Genomic DNA, 19,929 nt, shown 5'->3' with positions numbered 1-19,929 from the left:
AGGACTTTCGCATTTATTACCAGAATAGTGGGAACTGCTTTACTACCAAGGTGCTTCACTGTCAGTTTACTTTTCTATCAAACTTTATTGCTCTGTCATAACTCTATAAGGAAATCATTGATTGTTTCCTCTGTGCCAGAAACTGTGTTAAATACTCATCACCTTATTATTTCTTCCTTACAAAATAATAAAGGAAAGAAACGTTTAGGGTCACACAGGACAATAAATGGTAGAGAAGGGCCTCTGTCGCTAGGCCTTTCTGACTTCAGAGGCTTTACTTTTAAACATAAGTACGTCCGACTTTTAAAAATATATGCCTACTATGTGACTTCATGTGTTACAATGTGCTATTCTTTTATGTGTGGTCCAGGTCAAGATTTTATTTGTCCTAAAAGCAAATACCCAACACATATTAATTGCAAGGCCAATAAAATATGAATTGAATGATAACAGTAGTTTAGCTATTACTTCTTACAAAAAGTTTGTCTTACTGAATTTTTCATTTACTAAATAGCTGCTTTAAAGTTGTATGCCTAAGGGGCGCCTGGGTGGCGCAGTCGGTTAAGCGTCCGACTTCAGCCAGGTCACGATCTCGCGGTCCGTGAGTTCGAGCCCCGCGTCGGGCTCTGGGCTGATGGCTCAGAGCCTGGAGCCTGTTTCCGATTCTGTGTCTCCCTCTCTCTCTGCCCCTCCCCCGTTCATGCTCTGTCTCTCTCTGTCCCAAAAATAAATAAACGTTGAAAAAAAAAAATTTAAAGTTGTATGCCTCATTTTAGGCACCGAGGATAAGCTAGTTTCTACAGTTAAGTGGAAAGTTGGGCACAAAACTCCCGGGCAGCTCAGCTAATCTGAGGATAAAAATGAATTGGATTAGCATATTCATTGTCACATAAAGGGACACAGTCACAGTCACGCTGTTGGGAGTGATGACCTTGTTCCTGATGTTGAATTCTAAGGGCTAGTGTCCTGTGTGTACTTGGGATTAAAAAACACACACGGGGGGGCGCCTGGGTGGCGCAGTCGGTTAAGCGTCCGACTTCAGCCAGGTCACAATCTCGCGGTCTGTGAGTTCGAGCCCCGCGTCGGGCTCTGGGCTGATGGCTCAGAGCCTGGAGCCTGTTTCTGATTCTGTGTCTCCCTCTCTCTCTGCCCCTCCCCCGTTCATGCTCTGTCTCTCTCTGTCCCAAAAATAAATAAACGTTGAAAAAAAAAAAAAACACACACACACACACGGAAAGAGATTTGAACTACAATTTTGCAAATAACATAGAAAATTCAAGTAGCGATTTAATGTCATGTTAGATAATGTCATATGGAAACATTATATCCATTTGCAAAAGAATTAACTGACCTAGTAAAATTTTTTCTGTAGCAGCTGAGCTATATCAGCCAGGATTCCCAAAGACAGGCAGAACCAGGAGGAGGTAGATGTAGCTATATATGATACAGATAGATAAGGGTCTATAAATATACTCAGCTGTCCCCAGAGATCTATAGGTGTATAGATCGATATATCTGTATAGCAGCATATCCATATCCACATACACAGGGAGAGAAGTGACCCAAGTGACTGTGGGGCTGAGCTGGCAGGTCCTAACTCCACAGGCAGGCCTCCGGGAAGGGCAGGCTGGCCCACAGCCTGGCTGCTGTTCCCAGACAGACTCTCTTCTTCTTGGGGAAACCTCAGTTCTGCTATGAAAACCTTTCAACAGATTGAATCAGGCACACCTAGATTATCTATGATCCTCTCTGTTTCCTAAAACAAATTGAGTATGGATGTTATAGGCTTACAAAATATCTCCACAGAAGCAGCCAGATTAGTGTTTGACTGAAGAATTGGGGACTGTAGGGTAGCCAAGTTGACATCGAAAGCTAACATCATAGGAGCTAAGATGATACAGTCCATATAGATTGCTTTCTAATTAGATCTAATAAGGGATAGAGTTGAGGGAACCAAAATTGTAAGTATGTATTACTTTCATAATTTTTAAAGGCTTTCATTTTTTTTTACTACAGAAATTGATGGCATTTATCAGATATCTCAAGAGAGAACAACGCAGGAAAAGTAGACTACATAAATGTGTGGCAGTCCCTTCTATTCAATTAGTATTCACTTAGAAGGTATCTTCAGCAAATGTGAGACCACAGTTAGTTAAGAGCAAATCCCTAGGTAAATTGCAGCTTTCTGCATATCGGTTAGAACAAGATTCATGTGTCCCAGGCGAGGGATATACAAAGTCAGCAGACTGAATGTGAAAATGTTGGAGCCAGATCTGTCTTCTCAAGCTCTTTCTCTAGAAATATCTGTGCCACTGGCAGTGTTTGAAGACTGTCCCAAAACATTATCTTGGGAGCATCTGCCCATGCCGGAGGTCCCCGACCTTCCTCTGTTTGTCATGCCCTTAGAGACTCAGTAGGTTTTCATGGTGTTTCTAGGCCAAAAGAAATGTGGTTTTGTTTATCAAATACTTAGGTCTAAGCAGTTTTGTGTATTAAATACTTAGATCCAAGTAACACAATAAGAATGAATGCCTTAGCAACTTAATAGCCATTTGAAAAGATAGTTCACAGAAATTGAAAGAAAAACGATTTTTATTTCATTCTTAAATAACTGCATCTCCTGTAGCAAACAGATGTTCGTTCACATGCTAGTTGTTTTTCTATCACAATAACCAAAAACCCATCTTTGCAAAGATATGTCATCAAAAGAAGGAGAGCACAAGCCACGATAACATCATGAACTACCTTGCGTTAGTAGTTCACGTAGCATCCAACAGATAGTATCACTGTAATTTCCTCAAAGATGTAAAATTTCCCACTGCACCCCTGAGAGCCTGTTATGCCCCAGAGTACCTGGGGTCTAAACATTTGTACAAGCTCCCGTTTGAATTCTGAACAACACGATTAAAAACTTGAACATTTTCTTTTTATAATTTTTTTTTCAACGTTTATTTATTTTTGGGACAGAGAGCGACAGAGCATGAACGGGGGAGGTGCAGAGAGAGAGGGAGACACAGAATCGGAAACAGGCTCCAGGCTCCGAGCCATCAGCCCAGAGCCTGACGCGGGGCTCGAACTCACAGACAGCGAGATCGTGACCTGGCTGAAGTCGGACGCTTAACCGACTGCGCCACCCAGGCGCCCCAAAAACTTGAACATTTTCAAGATCAAACCAGACTTTCTAGATATTTCCCCATTTTGTATGAGACAGATTCAAGTTAGTTACCTAGGAGGCCCCACTGCATGGTATCTCTAAATTTAAGTCATGCTTTCTGCATAGAAGCAAATTAACAAGTACATTAGTGTTAAATTATCCCCAGCGTATTCTTGCAGCTTCTGCTTGCCTTTTGCCAGGCTGAAACGGCGAGGCCTTCATTTCTGTGTGCTCTTTCCTTTCGGTTATTTTCTGAGTCCATTCTTTGTAGTACAGTGTGAAAGGGAATTTAATGTCTTTGTGTCAGGAAAGGCCTATTTATTCTGACAAACTGATCAACCTCCAGGGTGTTCCTCTACCATGAAACTGATTTTATATCTCATCCACTAGCTAATAAGATGTGAAGCGTTTTCCCTGTCACGCCGAGAGATCAGACTTGCTTCCATAGAAAGCGGTGGGATGAAATCACACAGCAAGCTCTTCTCGGTGACTGAAGCACGCAGTCTACGTTTTTCCAACATGAGCACGTAAGAAGAGCAGAGCAATGGCTCTGAGGCAAACCCACAGATGAGCGGAGACATTAATAAAAAAAAAAAAAAAATGGTTTTAATCTGAAATGGAAGCCCTGAGATGCACTTCATTCGCCTTTCCCTGGATCAGCTTCCGGTTCAGGGAAAATGAAAATGCCAGGAATTAAAACCTGATGGTAGGGGCGCCTGGGTGGCGCAGTCGGTTGAGCGTCGACTTCAGCCAGGTCACGATCTCGCGGTCCGTGAGTTCGAGCCCCGCGTCGGGCTCTGGGCTGATGGCTCGGAGCCTGGAGCCTGTTTCCGATTCCGTGTCTCCCTCTCTCTCTGCCCCTCCCCCGTTCATGCTTTGTCTCTCTCTGTCCCAAAAATAAATAAACGTTGAAAGAAAAATTAAAAAACAAAAAAAAACCTGATGGTATTGGCGAATTGCCTAAAGACATCCTGACATACAGCCCTCTCCCGCCAATCTGAATCTTTAAATAAAGTTTACATCCTACAAACTTGAGGTCAGGCTCTTTGCTGTGAGAAGAAGTAAGACTACAGTATCCTGAAATTGATAGATAGAAGGTAGATTGTATCGTATCTAAAGAGACCTTTTCCTTATAAAATACTTGCCTTTTCTGGTTTGGGATGTGCTGAGATTGAGACGATTTTCAGACGAGGGGTTAAAACAAGAAATTGGATGTGGGGAAGGAGGGAAATCTGTTTCCGTGGTGAAGACAGCACGAAGGAAAATTGCCTTGGACGGGCTGTTTTTGAGGCAAGGAGGGATGACGATGTACTGGGGCATAAAGCTGGACTTTTCTGTATCCTGTTTGTGATTTTGTTTACCAGTTCACATCAGTCTTACCTGAAGCAAAATTGTGCCAACTTCCTGGCTCATGCTATAGAAGAGTCATTTGAGAACTTTAAGCATCCAGAACTTTCTTGAGGTTTCCAGATTCTCAGTGCCATTACTATATCGGTTATCGATTGCTGGGTAAAAAACACCAAAAAACTGGGGCGCCTGGGTGGCGCAGTCGGTTAAGCGTCCGACTTCAGCCAGGTCACGATCTCACGGTCCATGAGTTCGAGCCCCGCGTCAGGCTCTGGGCTGATGGCTCAGAGCCTGGAGCCTGTTTCTGATTCTGTGTCTCCCTCTCTCTCTGCCCCTCCCCTGTTCATGCTCTGTCTCTCTCTGTCCCAAAAATAAATAAACGTTGGAAAAAAAAAAAATTAAAAAAAAAAAAACACCAAAAAACTTAGTGACTTAAAACAGCAACAATCTTGTTCCTGTTTTGCTTTATATTCTCTTTCCCCCCCACAAGGCTGTAATTTGGACAGTGTCCCGTAAAGCCAATGTGTCTCTGTTCCACACGGGGCCACCTGGGCCAACTCATCCAGGGGCTGGGAGATCCCCTGGAAACATGGCTCAGACGTACGGCTGGCAAGTTGGTGCTGGCCATCTGCACTCAGCCAATTCTCTTGGCCAAGGGCTTTGGTTCCTCTGTGCAGGAGCCTCTCATGAGCCACTCACATGAGAGGAGGCTGCCAGTTTCTTAAGGCCTGGGCCCAGAAAGCGCCACACCATCGCTTCCACCATGTGCTATTGGTCAAGTAGTGAGCACATCCGTATCTAAGCAGAAGAGACATCAAACCCACCTCTCCATGGGAGGAATACCCGCTCATCCGGGGCCGATGCTATAAAATCACCACCACTGCCCACACACCATACGCATTAATCACACTGGTTCTCTTGTGAGACCTGTGTCTCTCCAGCGAGGTAGAGAATGTTTGCTGAAGGGAACCTGTTTTCTAGTAAAGCAACTCCTTCTTCAGCTGTGAAATGGGGTCGGGGAAAAGCAGTCCCTGGCCGTTATCTGTGTAACAGTTAGAACATCTTGTGTACCAGTTAGCACATATGATCTCACCTACCTCTTCCAGTGATCAGAGGAGATAGTTATCAGTGTTACCCTGGGTTTTCAAAGGATAACTGAGGCCCAGGTGACAAGGTGGCTTCCCAAGGTATCTCCGTGGACAGGCAATGGGATGATGACTTCAATCCCGTGTGTCTAACTGCAGAGCCCACACCCTTAGCCACAACCTCTGGAGCATGGCAGGTGATGGTGAAGTAGTTCTAGAAGGGTCTACTGATGCCAGATGCTAGCAGGACAGCCTCCTTTTGCAGCATTCACTTGCATAGCTTCCTTCCCTGCAGATGAAAGGTAGAGGGCAGTTGGTTGGTCCCCAGATCTCGTCCATTCCCTGGAGCACCATCACCAGGTGAGGAGATCCTCTCCAGACTAAGCATTGGCTTCCTACAGCCACCATAACAAAGCACCTGGACTGGGGGCCTCAAACAACAAAAACTCTTGAAGAAAACTGTGAGAAACAGTCCTGCAGGTTAGAAGCCCCAGAACAAGCCCCTTGGTTTCTACTGAGGCCTCTCTCCTTGACTTGCAGATGGCCTCACTGTGTCCTTGTGTCTCTCAGCCCCTGTGTGTGTCTGTGTCCTAATCTCCTCTCATAAAGACCAGTCACATAAGATGAGGTCCACTCTAATGACTTCATTTTACCTTACTTACCTCTTCAAAGACCCTATTTCCAAATGCAATCACACCCTGAGGTCCTGGGTGTCAAGACTTCACCATATGAATTTTCAGGGGACACCATTTATTTCTTCTTTCCATTATAGGCTGTCATTGCAAAACCAAGTCCATTAATATGAACATAGAAATCCACTATGTATGTAAACAGATACCAGATGTGAAATTCTTTCTTTTTAAGTTTATTTACGTATTTTGAGAGAGAGAGAGAGAGAGAGAGAGTGGGAACAAGCAGGGGAGGGGCAGAGAGAGAGGATCCCAAGCAGGCTCTGCACTGTCAGCTCAGAGTCCGATGTGGGGCTGGAACTCACAAACCATGAGATCATGACCTGAGCCAAAACCAAGAGTCAGACACTCAACCAACTGAGCCATCCAGGCACCCCTAGATGTGAAATTCTTGAATAACGTCACTTCCCTCGGAGCCTAACACCAAAACCACTTTACTACAGATATTTATCTGCATTGTTATCTTTTCTGCCAGACTGGAAACATCTCGAAGAAAGGAAACATGACTCATGCATCCTTGAAACCCTGCTATAGTGCTTGGAACATTGTTTAGTAAAGAATTAACAATACCATCAAAATATAACGTTATTTCCTCTTTGCAAAAAGTAATCTGGCTCAGAAGCCATCACACACGTCAGAGGAATGAATCCAATGAGCTTGGAAAAGGGAAAACATGTTATGTCCAGATGCAGCCCACAAGCCCATCCCTAACACGTGTGTGTTCTTCTGCAGTTCGTCTTTTGCCGGGACTGTAAGGAAGCGTACCATGAAGGTGAATGCAGCACCCTGTTTGAAGCCTCAGGAGCAGTTTCTCAGGTACAGTGACCTCTTCCTGCCATAAAACAGGGCTCAGGATATGGAGGAGAGACAAGAGCTGCTTCCTGAAGCCCAGGGAGGGTTTCAGTCTTTAAAAAAAATAGTTTCAAACACAGAGGTTGGCAAACCACAAGAGACTCTTAAATACAGAGAATAAACTGAGGGTTGATGGGGGTGGGGTGGGGGAGAGAGGGAAATGGGTGATGGGCGTTGAGGAGGGCACTTGCTGGGATGAGCACTGGGAGCGATGAATCATGGGAATCTACCCCTGAAACCAAGAGCACACTGTATACACTGTATGTTAGCTAACTTGACAATAAATTATATTTAAAAATTATGATATGATAGATAAGATAAGATAACATAAGATAAGATAAGATAAGATAAGATAAGATAAGATAAGATAAGATATAAACCCCAAACCAGACTAAGTAGCCAACAACCATGGGATGTGGCTCTGGCTACTCGACCCTCAAAGTCCTTCCAGAACCATCCACCTCCTCAGGGTAGGGCTGTAGATGGCCATTGGGATATGTCCATACTTTCATAATAGTTTTTCCCTAGGGGTATATGGAATAGGGAAAAGGAAAATAGCGTGATGAGAGGAGACTTTAGAGGAACAATTTAACAGTTTCCAAATCAGATCAAGCAATATTAACCCTACATTTATATCTTTTTTTCAAAAATGTCTGGTTTAAAATCTTTGGTGAAACTATGATATGCATAGAAGTATTATATGATGCAAGAATATTACTGTTTTTTAGCAACATCATGAACTATGCTAAATTGTATTTCAGTCTTGATTAGGTAAAGAATGTGTTTACTGAGCCTTAGTCTCCAATCTGCTGTATCAGGCTTAGGGAAATGCAAATACATTTTCTTTTATTTATTAATTATGATCAACCAAACCTTAGAGGAAAGGAGTAAAATTTCAGCACAGTTGATGAATTTACTCATTATTTTTCTACTGATACAGATGTTAACAAGGTTTTAAATATTAAACCTATCCGGATAAATCTTTTAGTTACTTTATTGACAGGAACCTCAGAAACAGACATAGAAATTTCAGAACATTTCAATTTTACAGTAGAAAAATTTAAATATCTGAATGTTCTGGGGTACCTGGGTGGCTCAGTGGGTTAAGCGTCTGACTTCAGCTCAGGTCATGATCTCACAGTTCATGAGTTCGAGCCCTGCATCGCATCGTGCACTCTGCTGTTACCACGTGACCCTGCTTCAGATCTTCTCTCCCTCTCTCTCTCTGCCCCTCCCCAACTTGCACTCTCTCAAAAACAAATAAACATCAAAAAAAATCATCAAAATATCTGAATATTCTAAAATCAGAGCACAAAGAAGTGTATCTTTGTAAGGCATTATGTGGATTTATTTACTAATATTAGCACAACCAAATAAACATAATTAGTGAATTCAGGTCTTCTTATCAGCTTCTAAAATGTTGGCTATGAGCCTATGGGGAGATTTAGATCTGAACTGCCATTTCTGCAACAGAGGCAGCAAATGCTCTTTCTGTTGATTTTATTTTAGCTCAGGGGCATTCAAATACCAGCTCACTGCATACTGATGTCAGGAATAATATTGATCCTGAGACTCCCCTGCCTCAGGACCATGGTAGCCCAGAAGAGCTAGCCTAGACTGAGGCTCTAAGAAATGGGTTTGGTCTAGCAACTTATATCCCTGGGCTCCTATGACCGCAAACATGCACAAAGCCTTCTAAGAAGTGATACCTTAATGTCCACTTATTGGAAAACAGTAGAAGTAGGGTGAAGAAGAGAACACATTAACCTATAGTTGCCCAAGTGCCAGACGCACTAGATAATCCCCTTCATTATTCATTCAAGAAGAACTAACCAACCTTGGTGTTAAAGATTGAGGTAGCTCTCCTCCCCCGCCCCCAAATTTTTAAACTATTAAAGCATTAATGTTCAACTCAGGAAAGTGGGAGAAAGAAAGTTTGAGCTGGGCTGAAGCATAGATGACCAGACCTAGGGGCCTGTGTCTGCAAAGACCACCCATTAGCAAACATTAATTCCAGCATTTGTATGCACCAGACATCCTGCTGGAAAACTGCAGATAAGTATTTCTTTTCAGCATATTGTGCAGATAAGCACACGAGGGAGTCATAGGGGAGACTTACAGAAAAATATATAATAATAGTAATGTGCTACAACAAAGTTCAGGAAATCTTTAGCTTTGCATAACACTTCCCCAGAAAAGTCATAGAAGGTGGGTAAGAGTGTCAAAAGGACAGTGGGAGAAGGATGATAAAGAACATTCCAGCAAAAACACTGCATGGACAAAGATACAGAGGCAAAAATTTTATCTGGTGCACAGATATTTCATAGATGTTTGCTGAATGATTGTGGCTTCTAAAAAGAAAAATACATTCTTTCATTTATTCAGCGAATATGTATTAAACACCTATAATCCGTTAGACTTTATGCTAGGCTCTGGGGATAAAGTACCTGCTGTCACAGAGGTGAGATTGTTGGCTGCACCAACAGTCATTGTGACAGGAATTCCGAAGAAGAGTCGCTAATTCAGGACAGAGATGTGCAGGAAAGAATCCAAGAAGAGGTGGTCCTGCTATAAGACGTCCCTGAAATGAGGCTCCTCCCTGCCTTGTTCACACTCCTAGGCAAACCTCATATTCCCCTTATTTGAAAACAAAGCAAATTGACCAACCAAACTGGAAGAGCCTGTCCATCCACTGTTGTCTGAGAACAGAAGGCAACTTCTTGGGGTTTTGCTGCCCTTTTGCCATACATCCGATTTATTCAGGTCCTACAGGAAAGAGAATTCAGCTCAGATGGGCACATGAAGAGACTTTAACTGAAAGGTCATGGATGGCCTACAGAGGTGGGGAAAGGTCACAAGAGCCCCAAACAATGTGGAGGGCCTCAAAGTGCAGCATCAGTGAGGAGCCATGAGCCCCTAACTCTGAAGGGACGAGAGGAGGGAATGGTGTCACACAGGGAATAATCCTGTGAGCTGGAGCCACGGAGGCGGGGCCTCTTGGCAGGAGGTGTAATCACAGAGGGTCCAGCATTGACAGAGGTAGGCCCCCAGCAGGAAGGGAATGAAGGGACATCTCCATTTCTCTCTCCCATCCTCTGATCTCTTGCTAATGTCTCCCATTGGCCACACCCAACCGAAAGTCAGCCTCGAGGGGTCCGAGGGACACAGCCTGTCCGAATGAGCCAGCCTTCCAGGTGCAGAAGAGGGGAGGGGAAAGAATGCAGAATGACGAGTGTATTCCTATGATCTGATTTACCACGTCTCCAAAACCTCTTGATTTCAATCGTAGCTCCTCCTGGGCCTGGAAAGAAATGAACCAAATGAACTATTTCATCAAACTAAAAGACCCAATTCCATTCACTAAGAGAAAGGAGGACTTCTATTCTAATAGGGCCAGCTTGTTTTCTGTTCCTATATTTCGCTCAAATGGGAGTGATCTCCAGGTGGATCACCTCTGCAATTCCACAGACACGAAATCTTTGAAAGAGGACACGCTACACATCCAACCACAGAAGTCTAATTGCAGCTCCCTTCTTGGGACTGAAGGCTTTGGATGCAGCCTCGTGGATAAAGTCTGCTAATACAAACAAAATACTCTCATTAACCCTCTTCACATTTCCTTCTAGTTCAATTCACTTGTAAGGCGTTTCCTTCCAGCATTTGTGGCCACTGTCCACTGCTCTCCCTTGAAAGCTGAGTGGTTTCTGGACTTTGATATTACATTACCCAGCCAGGCAAGCCCATGTCTCCCGGGGCCCAGTCAGGCTTTTTCCATCAGTTGGGCTGCTTGACCCTAAACTTAATGCACTTTTTGATTAATGCAATAATTTTTTTAAAGCAAACTCAAAAATTGGTTTTAAATTGGTTTTAAAATATTGAACACACTTTAGGTCAAAACTGCTGGGCATTTGGGAAATCAGTGACAGAAGATCGATCCATCACAAGCTAATGAGAGTCCAGTCCCATTTGCTTTTCCTTGTTCTTGCCTGGTTGTTCTCCTCCCCATGCTCCGTCCCCTTCCACAAATTCCCTCTGGAGGCTTTCTAATAAGTAAACACTTGCTCTTGCAAACCACAGAAATTGATTCATTTCCCCCAGTGGTTCTAAGTAGTAGATGTTACTCTCCCTATTCAACAGGAAGGCAAACTGAGATTTCTAGATTTTTAATGGCATTATCCAAAGACACAAAGGAAATCATTTTCAGTGGCATCACCTGATCAAAATGGTTCAGGAACAGTGAGCACTGTTTCTGAGTAATAAATCTACAGTGTCTAAAGGGAGTGTGCCCATCCCTTCCTGCCAAGCTCCTACTCAACCTTCAAGACCCAGATCACACATCACCTGCTGCATGAACCCATCTGCCCACCCTACAACCTCCTTGAAGCTTTCAGACAACTGTACATACTTCTGTTACACATTCATCACACTGAAATATTGTTTCCCTGTCTCTTCACTAAAATTATGAGCTTTGCTAATGCAAGGTTTGTACCTATTTTATAACCCCCAGTGCCTAGGATGCCTAAGATATAGTAGGTACTCTATATAGATATAGTAGGTATAGTAGGTGCTTGTTGAAAGAATGACAACTCCTTCCTTCACCCCCAACCCTCCCTTCTCACCATGAAGCTGGGCAAGCACTCTACAAGAATGAGTGGAGAGGAGTCATCCAAGATGGTGACATAGGAGGATCCTGAGCTCCCAACCCCCATAGATGCATCAAACCTGGAGTAATGCCCTCTGAAAAAGATCTAAAAACTGGCCAAGTGACTCCTGTCTATCAGATGAATGAGAAAATACCCACATCAAAATGGGGAGGCTGAGACACACTCTTGTCATGAACCCCACTACTGGCACTGTGCCATTCAGGATGAAAGCCCCAACCCCCTGCTTCTCACAGAGTAGCAAAGGGTTTTGACCCCACATCTAGCACCCCCACTGTTAAGACTGGGTGCCAAACACCTGGCTCTGCAGCCAACAAGGCTGATAATAATGAGACCCACAAGACTATAGCAAACACGGAAGCAATTCCTACAGGGGCACACCACAAGCCCCACATCTATCCCCACAGGACTCAGCACAGAGGGAGGCAAAACTGCCCACCTTCCAGCCTTTCCGTGAAGGTGGTTTGCCTGCATACTTTGAAAGCTGTTGTCTCTGGACCAGGCTTCTAATTTAGCAGGCACTAGCAGTTGGCTGCATTCCTCCCCAAAGACCAGGGAAGCAAGAGGACACCTCTCTCACCTTCTCCCTCGCATCCACCACAAGGCACCTGTGTCCTCTTGGAAGGAGCTTGTGAGCACATCGGCACCCTAACTTTCATGGCCCAAGGGATGGGGCTCTGATCCCTGGCTCTGAGAGCCAAAGAGACTTCCATTCAGGAGTCCCACAGGACTATAGCAAACGAAGAAGCGCTTCTTAGCTGGCTATCCCCCCAGAGCCCAGCACAGAGGAAGCAGGCAAAAAAACACTATCTCCCATCTTTCCCTGAAAGGGATTTATCAAAATACTTTAAAAGTTGCCACCCAAGAGCCAGGCTTCTATTTTAGCGGGCATCTAAGGACTGGCTGCGCTCTTCCCCAGAGACAAGGGAAGCCAGCAGATGCCTTCCCCACCCTCTCCCTTCAGCTTGCTCCAATAATAGAACCAAGTTGCCAGTAACTCTTTGGAAGGAGCCTGTACATACATCTGGCACCCCAGTTTTTACAGCTTCCACCTGAAAGATGAGCACTTAGATTTATCACCTGGCTTCAATAGCCAAGGGAGTTTGCATTCACAATTCCTACAAGACTATAGCAAACAAAGAAATAGTTTGTAACAGGTGCAGGAGCACCACCACCACTCTGTGGCTGTATACCTGGGCTCAATGTGGAGGGAGCAAGCAGAAACATTCACTCCCAGATTCTCCCTGGAAAGGGACTTAACTAACTACCTACTTTCCCATCTGCTGCCTGAGGGTCCCACTTCTAATCAGCCTGCATCTAGATGCCGAATGCAGTCCTCCCCTTCGGTATCCTGACAGGTCTCGACGTAGCCTCAACTACTGGAAGCTGCTAAGAACAAAGAAGGAGACCTGGACAATCACAAAAACTTCAGAGACAGCTAGGAGCTTGGGCCGAGTTAATTGGTGAGGCTCATCTGCTGCATGAGAACTCTGTTACGACTGGGAGACGTGGCTGTTTAATGCACAAAAACCAACACAGAGAATCAAGGAAAATCAATGGAGGAATATGTTCCAAACAAAAGAACAAGGTAAATCTCCAGAAACAAATCTTAGTGAAACAGAGATAAGTGGTTTATCTGATAAAGGGTTCAAAATAACAGTCATGAAGATGCTCACCAAGGTCAAGAGACCAAAGCATGAACAAAACAGAATTCCAACAGAGAGACATAAAATGTAAGAAAGTACCAAACAGAAGTCACAGAGCTGAAGAATACAATAACTGACCTGAAAAATACACTAGACAGATTCAACAGCAGGCTGGATGAAGTGGAAGAAAGTCAGTAAGCTCAAAGACAGGCCAGTGGAACTCATCCAATCAGGGCAGCAAAAAGAAAAAAGAATTTTAAAAATGAAGATAGCATGAAGGACTTACGGGACACTATCAAGGAGACCAATATCCAAATTGTAGGGGTCCAAGGAGAAGAAGAGAGAAAGAGTCAGAACGCTTATACAAAGAAATAATAGCTGAAGACCTCTCTAACCTGGGGCAAGAAACAGACATCCAAAACCAAGAAGTCCAAAATGTACTAAATAAGATCTAAAGATATCCACATAGAGACACATTGTAATTAAATTGTCAAAAGTTAAAGACAAGAAGATAATTTTAAGAGCAGCAAGAGAAAAGCAACTTGTTATGTACAAGGGAATGCCCATAGGACTGTCAGCAGATTTTTCAGCAGAAACTGCCAGCCAGAAGGGAGTGGAGTGATATATTCAAAGTACTGAAAGAAAAAAACTGCCACCCAAGAATTCTCTACATAGCAAAGTTGTCCTTTATAATTGAAGGAGAGAGATGCTTGGGTGGCACAGTCATTTAAGCATCCTCCTCTTGATTTCAGCTCAAGTCATGATCTCACAGTTTATGAGTTCAAGCCCCACATCGGGCTCTACACTGCCCTTCTCCCACTTGTTCTCTCTAAATAAATAAGTACATAAATACATACATACATAAACAAACTTTTAAAAAAATTAAAATAAAATAAAAAGAATTGAAAGAGAGGTAGAGTTTTCCATACAAACAAAAGTTGTAGAAGTTCATGACCATGAGACCAATCTTAGAAAAAATATTAAAGGGAGTTCTTCAAGCTGAAATGAAAGGCCTACATCAAGAAACAACAACAATCTCAAATAAACAATCTAACTTTACACGTTAAGGAGCTAGAAAAGTACAAGCAAACTAAGCATGGGGTGCCTGGGTGGCTCTTAACTAGAGTCTGACTTTGGCTCAGGTCATTATCTCATGGCTCGTGAGTTCAAGCCCCACTGAGCTGACAGCTTAGAGCCTGGAGCCTGCTTCAGATTCTGTGTCTCCCCTTCTCTGCCCCTCCCCTGCTCACTCGCTTACTCTGTCTCTCTCTCTCAAAAATAAATAATAAAATTTTTTTTAATTAAAAAAAAACTGCACCCAATGGGAGTGGAGAAAAGGAAATAACAGAGATCAAAATAAATGACATATAGACTAAAAAAATAATAGAAAACATTACAATTAAAAGCTGGGTTGTTTTTTAAAAGATAATTAAATTGGCAAGCCTTTACTAGGATTAGCAAGAAATAAAGTTCTCAAATAAAATCAGAAGAGAAACAAGACATTACAACTGATCCCGTAGGAATACAAAGGATCATGGAACTACTATGCACAACTATACACGAACAAATCAGACAATCTAGAAGAAATGGAGAAAAAAAGCATACAACCTACCAGGACTGAATCATGAAGAAACAGAAAATCTGAACAGACCAATTACAAGAAAGAAGATTGAATTAGTGATCAAAAACCTCCCAACAAACAAAAGTCCAAGATCAGATGGCTTCAGTGGCAACTTCTAACAAACATTTGAAGAATTAACACCAATTATTCTCAAACACTTCCAAAAAATAGAAAAGAAATACTTTCAAATTCATTTTACAAAGTCAGCATTATCCTATGCCAAATCCAGACAAGGACATTATAAGAAAAGAAAATTATAGACCAATATCCCTGATGAGCATAGATCCATAAATCCTCAACAAAATATTAGCAAATTCAATTCCACAATGCATTAAAAGGATCCTACACCATTGTCAAGTAGATTTATTCCAGGAATGCAAGTATGGTTCAACATCCACCAATCAATATAATGCGTCACATTAACAACGAAGGATAAATATCATATGATCATCTCAATAGATGCAGAAAAAGCATTCGGCAAAGTTTAACATCCATTCCTGATTAAAAACTGTCAATGAACTGTGTATAGAGAGAACGGACTTCAACATAATAAAGGCCATATATGACAAACTCACAGCTAATTGTATGCAATAGTGAAAAGCCGAAAGTTCTTTTTCTCAGATCAGGGACATGATAAGGATGCCCATCGCTTTTATTCAGCCTAGTACCGGAAGTCCTATCCAGAGCAATTAACCAAGAAAAATAAATAAAAGGCATCCAAATAGGAGAGGAAGAAGTAACATCTCTATGTGCAGATAGCATGACGCTATATACAGAAAATCCTAAAGATTGTGCCAAAAAGCTGTTAGAACTAACAATTTCAGCCAAGTTGCAGGATATAAAATCAACATGCAAGAATCAGACATACAAATGGCCAAAAAGTGCATGAAAAGTTGCTCGGCATCATTAATCATCAGGGAAATGCAGATCAAAACCACAACGAGAGACCACTGCACACCTGTTAGGAGGGCTAGTCTCAAAAAGACAGGACAGTGAGGAAGTGCCAGTGAGGACGTGAAGGGAAGGAAACCCTTGCCGGTGGGAATGTAAACTGGCATAACCACCATGTAAAGCAGAATAGAGGTTCCCCAGGCAATTAAAATGAGGACCACTGTATGATCCAGCATTTTCACTTCTGAGTATATATTCAAAGGATATAAAATCAATATCTCAAAGAGATATCTGCACTCTCGTGTTCCTAGCAGTACTATTCACAATAGCCAAGATTATGGAAACAAGCTAAGTGTCTGTCAACAGATAAAAGGATATATATGGAATGTTACTCAGCCTTTAAAAAAGAAGGCAAGGGGCGCCTGGGTGGCGCAGTCGGTTAAGCGTCCGACTTCAGCCAGGTCACGATCTCGCGGTCCGTGAGTTCGAGCCCCGCGTCGGGCTCTGGGCTGATGGCTCGGAGCCTGGAGCCTGTTTCCGATTCTGTGTCTCCCTCTCTCTCTGCCCCTCCCCCGTTCATGCTCTGTCTCTCTCTGTCCCAAAAATAAATAAACGTTGAAAAAAAAAAAAAAAAAAAAGAAGGCAAGTCTGTCATTTACAACAATGTGGATGAAACTGGAGGGCGTTATGCTAAGTGAAATAAGCCAGACAAAGACAAATACTTCATGGTATCACATGTATGTGGAATCAAAAAAAAAAAATGTCAAACTCATAGAAACAGAGAGTAGAAAAGTGATTGTCAGGGAAACATAAGATACAAACTTCCAACTATAAGATGAATAAGGACTAATCTCATGTATAACCTGGTGACTATCATTGACAGCGCTGTATTTTGTAATTGAAATTTGCCAAGCGAATAGAAAATGTTCTCTCTCTCTCTCTCTCTCTCTCTTTCTCTCATACACACACACACACACACACACACAGCACTGTGTGAGGTCATAGATGTGTTAACTCAATGCAGACAACGCTTGCCCAGTGTATGATATATCACATCGTCACGTTGTATACTTTAAATATCTTACAGTCTGGTTTTTCTATCATACCTCAATAAAGCCGAAAAGAGAACCACTATGTAGGTAAATTTTCAGATGGAAAATATTTTTCAGAGCAAAATCTGACACACTCATGTCTTTTCAAAGGCAAAAAAAAATCTACTTTCTTTCATAATTAGGGAAAAATTAGGAAAGCAGGAAAAAAAGCTCACTCTAAAATGCTCAGTGAAGTTTGTTTTATATAATAAAACAAAATAAATCATTTAAAATTTTTAAAAAGAATGGGCAGTAACTTCAGGGTTGGCTTTTGTCCTGGCCATCTTTTGAATTGTAAGAGAAAATAAGATTGCCCACAGCAAACCACACTGTTCCCTCCATCTACCTCCTAAATTAGAAGAATAAACCTCCAATCTGCCTGGGATAAAAATAATAATGTACACTCGTATAGTACTTATTTACAAAGCACTTCCTTTTTTTATTTAAAATGTTTTAATGTTTATTTATTTTTGAGAGAGAGAGAAACAGAGCACAAGCAGGGGAGGGGCAGGGAGAGAGGGAGACACAGAATCTGAAGCAGGCTCCGGGCTCTGAGCTATCAGCACAAAGCCCAATGCGGGGCTAGAACCCACGAATGGTGAGATCATGACCTGAGCTGAAGTCGGACGCTTAACCGACCGAGCCACCCAGACGCCCCTACAAAGCACTTTCAAATACACCATCTCATTTCGAGCCTCTTGACAACATTATACCACATACTTAGATCATAGGCAAGGTACAGGGAGAGAGACAGAGACACCCAGGGTCATGGAGTTGACAATCAATAGTTCTAACTGGTGTCACACTGCGTGTTGAAAAGGGGATATGTGCAGGCTACTGTTGACTTATGAGATGTTATACCAGGGTAGCACTCATAGTAGTATACATTAGATTAGATTCATGGACTTTCCCATGTGTTGATAAGGATGAAGACACATTTTACTTCTCTTCTAGCTTTCCTTTAAAACAAATACAGCAAGAAAAAATCACAAAACAACTCTCTGCAAACACAAGTGCACTTAGCCTATGTCGGAGGAGGGGAGGGAGTGGGGTGGTCTGTGCAAAATTGGAAGACCATGGCTCCAGCCAATTTGGCCAAGTAGGACTGGGGGACCAACATTACCAGATTTTCCAAACTGATTAATTTTTCGGTAGTTCAAAACGCATGTGTTTATGTTAAATATCCTTATTTTTAAGTGTTGAGAGCTAACTCCATAAAAATTAAACACATCTACCTACAGGTAGAATTTTGTCTCCAACCTCTGTGTTACACCATCACATGACTTAGAATTTTATTTTGGCTGTCTTAATTCCTCATAATCAATAAAAATGAGAAAAAAGAGGGATATCCAGTAAATACTTATATAAAATCTACTCTGTACCATTAAGACTACAGGTATTTTGGATACAGCATTAAACAAAATAGAGCACCCCCCAGTCTTATGCAGTTTATACTCTAGTGACATAAAAAAACTAACAATTAAAATATCGTATGCTGAGAGGCAGAATCGGGAAGTTGAGGATGCTATAACGTTTAGTCTTCTGAGACGTTCAAGGAATTGGTCACAGGAAGAAATGAAATCTGAGACGGAAAAGACAAGCTGGGGCGATCCTTCAGAGTTGCTCTGCATCCCAGAGGGGCCAGGCTTTCGCACCCCTTTCGTCCCCAATGGTCCAGGCCCCTAGTTTCATACCATACTAAAGCCACAACTACCGAACTTGACCATTTGCTATCGAAAGGATTGCTGCTTAGACCAGCCCCACAGGTCAGGAGTGTGCCAGGGAGCTTTTTCCCAAAGGGTGCATTACTTTCGGCTGCAGGGCCCTAGATGCCATCACTGTGAATCACTGTGATTGCAATAAACTCCGCGCGACGTCTTTTCCCGCCACAGAAACCTTGCATACCCTGGCTCCGTGGCAGAGCCTGTTTGCATAGCCCTTTGCAGCTCTGGACCCCCTCCAGGCGGCCAGTGCTCATCTGCCACCAGTAGGCCCCCTTTGTGGCCACCACCTGGTGGGTCTCTACCTCCACCACCTCCCCGCCCCCCATTTTAGAATTTGTGTTCTAGGACCACTCCTAGTACCAACTGTCATAGGTCAGGTTCCCAGGGAAACAGTCCCTGAGACTTGCACCCAGAAGGGACTTGGGAAGCACTGTCAGGAACAGCCCCTTAGGAGAAAAAGAGGGGATGTTGGAGGTAGGGTCCGTGGACCTTGGCAACGAGAGAAGCGGCAGTTCTGGTCAATGCCTGGATTTCTAACTTGGGCGGAGGGTGGTGCCCTTACCTGGAGGAGGAAACACTGGAGGAAGAACAGAGAGTGTGCAGGGACAGAGCCCTCACTTTGGACGTCTGAGCACAGGTGAACAGCCCGCCAAGGAACGGATGCATAGAGCACCTTAGAGAGGATGCGGAGGCGGGAGCCAAGGATAAGCCACAAGATTAATAGTGTCCAGTCGCTGGCCCCCCAGCCACGATCCCTACCCCAGCCCCCTAGGGTTTACAGCCAGGGGCTGGGAGGGGGCCTCCCTGTGGTGGAGAATGAGACAAGGAGGCTCTGGAGAGGCTGGAGTCCTGGATATATTTGGCCTCTGTATCTCATCGCCCTCATCTCTCGGCCATTTACTACTTCTGCACAAGTGCCGCCCCAGAACTGGGAACCGGATGAAACTTACTCTCCCCGGGGTGCAGGTCCCGGTTATTTAGGAGTGTAGTTCGGAATCACGTGTTGGTTTAGGCAAAACAGCTTGATTGATCACCACCTCCCTGAAGCCCTAGGGTCTGGACGTACAGCCTCATGGCCTCGCGGATGCGAATGGCCTCGCGGACGCGAACGGCTGGGATGCATCTGCGGTCTATGCACGTGCGTCCCAGCGTGTCACTCCTGGAAAGT

At 43.4% G+C, this 19,929-nt stretch overlaps 1 protein-coding gene across 3 annotated transcripts in view; it reads left to right on the top strand.

Moving 5' to 3' along the window:
- PRKN (parkin RBR E3 ubiquitin protein ligase) overlaps positions 1–19,929 on the top strand; it is a 1,352,534-nt gene that overhangs the window by 1,306,745 nt on the left and 25,860 nt on the right. For all 3 annotated transcript variants that reach the window (XM_045500229.1, XM_045500228.1, XM_045500230.1), the window contains one exon: positions 7,008–7,091. In XM_045500229.1, the coding sequence (XP_045356185.1) occupies positions 7,008–7,091 (84 nt within the window). The remainder of the gene's footprint in view (positions 1–7,007; positions 7,092–19,929) is intronic.

This window comes from Leopardus geoffroyi, chromosome B2, assembly GCF_018350155.1.
Source record: "Leopardus geoffroyi isolate Oge1 chromosome B2, O.geoffroyi_Oge1_pat1.0, whole genome shotgun sequence".
NCBI lineage: Eukaryota > Metazoa > Chordata > Mammalia > Carnivora > Felidae > Leopardus > Leopardus geoffroyi.
Note: the sequence above shows the minus strand (reverse complement) of the source record. Positions and strands in the feature narration are given on the sequence as shown.